The 5828-nt window shown below is 46.6% G+C and overlaps 1 protein-coding gene across 1 annotated transcript; it reads right to left on the reverse strand.

The window, feature by feature from the left end:
• LOC143691777 (tubulin alpha-1B chain) lies at positions 1-3408 on the reverse strand. Its single transcript, XM_077170795.1, has 4 exons — positions 3274-3408; positions 1782-2004; positions 1494-1642; positions 1-1163 (listed from the first exon to the last, which is right to left on the reverse strand). Exons 1-4 carry the CDS (start codon positions 3274-3276, stop codon positions 183-185), a joined length of 1356 nt encoding a protein of 451 aa, XP_077026910.1. The 5' UTR covers positions 3277-3408; the 3' UTR covers positions 1-182.
• Positions 3409-5828: the final 2420 nt, after the last annotated feature.

A 5828-nucleotide genomic window follows, 5' to 3' on the forward strand; every position in this document is an offset into this window, starting at 1 on the left:
AACTTTTCTTAAAACCTTTACTTTGAGACATGATGGAATACTTTACAGTTACACACAGAAAAATAAGACATGATCACAATTTAGCATGAAGACAATCTAACCAGAGCTTAAATGCCTGTCAGCTAACACAGAAGCACAAATACTGGGAGTGTGACATGCTGTAGGGCTCGGAGAAATGGGTATCAGTATTCCTCTCCTTCTTCCTCACCCTCCCCTTCAACAGAATCCACACCAACCTCCTCATAATCCTTTTCAAGGGCAGCCATGTCCTCACGGGCCTCAGAAAACTCTCCTTCCTCCATCCCCTCACCCACGTACCAGTGAACAAAGGCACGCTTGGCATACATCAGGTCAAACTTGTGGTCCAGGCGAGCCCAGGCCTCAGCAATGGCTGTGGTGTTGCTCAGCATGCACACAGCTCGCTGGACCTTGGCCAGGTCACCACCAGGTACCACAGTGGGAGGCTGGTAATTAATGCCAACCTTGAAGCCAGTGGGACACCAATCCACAAACTGGATGCTGCGCTTGGTCTTGATGGTGGCAATGGCAGCATTGACATCTTTGGGAACCACATCACCACGGTACAGCAGGCAGCAAGCCATGTACTTACCGTGGCGAGGGTCACATTTCACCATCTGGTTGGCTGGCTCAAAGCAAGCATTGGTAATCTCTGCTACAGAAAGCTGTTCATGGTAGGCTTTCTCAGCAGAGATGACGGGGGCATATGTGGCCAGAGGAAAGTGGATGCGGGGATAGGGAACCAGGTTGGTCTGGAATTCTGTCAGATCCACATTCAGGGCACCATCAAACCTGAGGGAAGCAGTGATGGAGGACACGATCTGGCTAATAAGGCGATTAAGATTGGTGTAGGTTGGGCGCTCAATATCAAGGTTTCTACGACAGATGTCATAGATGGCCTCATTGTCTACCATGAAGGCACAATCTGAGTGCTCTAGGGTGGTGTGGGTGGTGAGGATGGAGTTGTAGGGCTCAACTACAGCCGTGGAGACCTGAGGGGCTGGGTAAATGGAGAACTCCAATTTGGACTTCTTGCCGTAATCGACAGAGAGACGTTCCATCAGCAGGGAGGTGAACCCAGAACCGGTTCCCCCACCAAAGCTGTGGAAAACCAAGAAGCCCTGAAGACCTGTGCACTGGTCGGCCTATAGGAAAAGAAAGAAAAAATCAACACCAGGTCACATTTTCTTAGTATTTCAGCATTATTTTAAAATTCAAAAACATGGTTTAAATTTTAAATCACAATATAAAAATATATAGCCATCAATCTAATGCTCTCTACTGATCAAACATGAGAAATTGGCAGGATACACACAACCCAGAGTGGTGCCCAAAACCCAGGGACTATCTGGTTTAGAAACCCAATTAATATATAGTGACCATCCTTTTCAAAGAATGAATGCTGTATTTTGTCTTTCAAATTTGCAACAGAATCCTCCCATCCCACTGAAAATATATTTACATATGGTATTTACCAGTTTGCGAATTCTGTCCAAGACAAGGTCAATGATCTCCTTGCCAATGGTGTAGTGCCCGCGGGCATAGTTATTGGCAGCATCTTCCTTGCCTGTGATGAGCTGCTCAGGGTGGAAGAGCTGGCGGTAGGTGCCAGTGCGGACTTCATCTGGAAAAGGAAAACAAAGCACCACCCATTACTAACAACCTGCACAAGCCTACTTAACCTTGGGGGCATAAATGGAGCCCCCAGAACAGACCTGTCCCAGACTCCTGCAATCTCACTCAGGTTACTGAGTTCCACTCACCAATGACTGTGGGTTCCAGATCTACAAACACTGCCCTGGGCACATGCTTGCCGGCGCCTGTCTCACTGAAGAAGGTGTTGAAGGAGTCATCTCCTCCGCCAATGGTCTTGTCACTTGGCATCTGGCCATCGGGCTGGATGCCGTGTTCCAGGCAGTAGAGCTCCCAGCAGGCATTGCCAATCTGGACACCAGCCTGGCCGACGTGGATAGAGATGCACTCACGCTGTGGAAAGGGGGGGAAAAAATCAGAATTGATTAGTCTTTACAAGTTTCTTGTATAATAAATTCTTGTTTGTAGGTGAGAAGGGTTATATTTTTTAATCTACATTATTTTAACAGCCAGCCCCTTATTTGAGAAGACCCTTTTCCAGACCAAGAGAGCTTAGTCACAGCTCCTTCTTTTGTACCATAAAGAATAGGAGGTCATCGGTCTAGCGCCCAGGCACCAAGCTTCCACTTCAAGCTAGGTGGCCAGATTTCCCGATAGCTCCCAGTGCAGGAAATACGTAGCCAGAGTAGTGCAGAGGAAATGTGCTGCAGGAGGGATGATGGGCGGGGCTCTGCGGCTCAGGATGAATGAGCAATTTTGGGTGCGCAATTCCGCGCCCCCGTGCGGCAGCAGGGGCCGCGCAGCTGCAGAGGCCCGCAATGGCTATGTAACCACCCATCTTCCCCTTTCCGCGGGCGTTGGGCTTAGCCCAGCACTTCCACATCTGTCAGGGGATTATCATCAGCCCAGATCCGGACTAAGATCCAATTTCTGTTCCCTCAAAATCCCTCATGGCCACCACCTGTTACCACAGGCATTCCTAACATAGCAGGAAAGCTAGGGAGGGGCAGGTGGGCCCTACAGAATGCAGTTTCCTACTGCACTGGAGTAATATAGTACACTAAGAACCCCGCTCCACGGACATGGAATTGTTCTCAGCTAAAGTAAAGGAGACACGCCCTCCAGCCGCAAAACCTCGGTTCCTACTCCACCCCAGTGCGCACGCGCGCGAATCTCAGCGGCTGTTTCCCGCCGCTCACTGGCGGGAAAGTAACGGTCGCGCGTGCGCCTTTGTCTCTTTCCCGCCCCCGCTTTTGGCGCTGAGAACTGAGGGCGAGGAGACCCGGCGCGCGCCCGCCAAAGGCGGGGGAAGAAATGGGGTATGAGGGCGCGCGGGAAAAGATGGCTGCGTCTTGAACTGGAGCCGAGACGCCGCGCCTAGGCGTTAGAGACTGAAAAACAACCCAACCACAGGAGAGCCCGCGCCCGGCCATCCGCTCGCAAAATTCGAGAAAACTGGGCGGCTCCTCTTCCCCGGTTCCAACCGACCTCTACAAACCGTGTTTTCATCTACTTCACCGTCACTCTAACGCCTTGCTTTTTTCTTTTGGTATATCCGGCGTTGGTCCCCACCCTTTCGGTAGCTAGAGGGCCTCCCTGTCTTCCCAGCTCGATTTTCCTCTTTTTTTCGAGGGAGAGCGGCGCCGTGCGCGGCTCACTTACCATGGTGGCTACGGGTTCGAAGGCAAAGACGACAGGAGGAGTCACCGGGTCCCGGTTACCGTCCCCGACAAGCTAAGAGTCGAGGTAAGTAACGCACTGAGGGAGGGGGAGTGCGCCGGAGCCGCTTAAGTAGCTGCGCAGGGAGGGAGGCGGGCATGGGCGGTACTGCGGCCGCGGGCCCCTCCTCCGGCCCAGCGCGCCCACTCGGCACCCGGCGCTGCCGCCGCAGGGGCGGAGTCCGAGTCGGGTGCCTCCTCCCCTCACAGGCCCCACCCGGCGGAGTCCTCGGCGCCTGCGGACCGCGAGTCCGAGTGCTGCAGTCTGTGGCGCATGGCTGCCAGGGCCCAGGCGGAGGATGGGGGGGGGAGGGGCGGCCACAGACTAGGAAGTGAGCCAGCACGGGAATGAGAAGGGAGGCTTTCTTCAATTCGGATGCCTCCTAAGAGAAGTCCATACAATTTTCAAAATCATGCGTTATAAAATGCGGAAACTTCCGATCCGGATAGCTTAGCTGATTATTTCCATGTTACCAGTTTGTCAGTGAGTTTGCTTTTTTCTTAGTTCCTTTAGAGGCAGAGCATTCTATGTTTACTTGATAATGGAGAGGACGCGAGGTTTAGGAAACGTAATAGATTTATTTGATTTACTGTAGCGGCTTGTTTTTTAAACTAAGGGCACCAAAGACTCGAAGCGAATACAATTTCGGTGATTCGAAGAATGGTACATAAGGATTGAATACTGATGCTGTTAAAAGGGTAGAATAGGGCCCATTTTCAAACTTAAAGCCACCACCTTTATGGAGCAGTCTAGGAGCATTTAAAAAAGGAGATTTAAAGACACGTTTCACTTTTGAAAGCTGAATTGAGGAAGTAGGACAAAAACTTGGGTGTAGAGGAAATTGTCTGACAATGAAGGATAAGAGGAAGTAGGGATATTTTATGCTTTTTAGAGTTTTGTAAATAAGACTGCTTCATGTTACCTCAAGATAGATCAGTTGATTAGAGCTTGAGAAACGAATGGACTGGTTTTTTTGTTGTTATTCTGTTTTGTTTTTTTAGGAGAAACTATTCCAAGACCATGAACTATATTATTAACCCTTGGAAATTCAGAAGGTGGTTAGGGTTAAGGTGTGGCTTTAAAATCGTACTAGTACAACTAGTACAGTGCTAGTACTGTAGTTGTTGTTAGATGAGCTATTCAAAGAATCCTCCAATGATCAGTAACAAAAAGGTAAAACAGAAGGCAATAAAAAGTCCTAGTTCATACTCAGTTATCACCTCATTCAGATTTGGTAAAGCCTCCACCCTTCGTTTCAGACAAATTCACTTGTGTATATTTTGTAAGGATATTAATGTATATATTCACCCATATGAGCCTGGCACACAAACAAGAAGGTTCTCATTTATTTCTGGTAAATGTTTTTCATAGCCATATTAAAAGGTTTTTGACTCAGAATCCAAATTTGTACACATTTTCCAAACTGGCTTAGAGGGGACAGGAATATATTTGGGTATTGCTCTAAGGCATTCCTTCCTCCCTTTCTTCCTTATTCTTAAAAGGATACAGAAAATAGTTTGCTTTGACTGGAAGAATGACTGCTGGGGAACCACCCAGCTAAACTCCATTTTGACAACTGCTCTGGATGAAAGCCATTTGAAAGCAGGCACCACCCTCGTCCTAGCTCTCTGCAGAATATCAGAGCTTTTACTGCAGAAATTTGCTCCTGTGGGCCTATAAGTCTCCCCAGATACCGTCCTAAAACCATTAGCTTTGCTAGCCTTGTTATCTGTGTATTCCCCTGTTGTGGATAAGGAAGTATTTTAGATTTTTTTTAGGTCCCTAATGAAAGCTCAGGCTTCACAGAGAAATATAGCCAAAATGGACCTTTAAACATAATCAAGTCTGGTTTCTCAATGCCAGAAAAACATTGAATGGTACTAAATTAATTTATTTTCATAGCTTTTTAGTGCCTGAAAGAAAAACCTGACATTTTTTTCTTTTTTACATACTAAACCTATATGGATCTATTTATTTATATTATATATGCATGAATACACCTTGTCCATATTTAATAACCACATAATGACTGGAGCATGAACATGTTATTATCCATCACTTACCTTTTAATTGATTATGTAGGTCTTTGTTTTGTTGGAGTCTTTTGGAGCCCTAACTATTTGCTTTTAAACTTTTATGTAGTGGGAAACCCTTTGTTGCAATCCGAGCCATTTCCATCTTTGCTACATAATATCATGGCCATTTGCTACTGTTCTAATGAGTCAGTAACTATTTTTGTTCCCTATTGTGGTTAAACACAGGAGTTCACAAAATATTTTGTTCATTTAACTAGCTTTAAAGGGAAATACAACAATAACAAATAGCAACAATTTAACAACTGTTCTTCACAATATTTGGCCTTTCATTCTTATTTATTTCCAGTGTTATCAATATATATATGCATTTTGTGTTCTGCTTTTTCCACAGATAGATGGGATAGGAAAAGAATATGGGTTTTAATTTAAGATATGACTGTATTAAATTCTGACTTTGCTGGT

This window comes from Tamandua tetradactyla, chromosome 7 (assembly GCF_023851605.1).
Source record: "Tamandua tetradactyla isolate mTamTet1 chromosome 7, mTamTet1.pri, whole genome shotgun sequence".
Classification (NCBI taxonomy): Eukaryota; Metazoa; Chordata; class Mammalia; order Pilosa; family Myrmecophagidae; genus Tamandua; species Tamandua tetradactyla.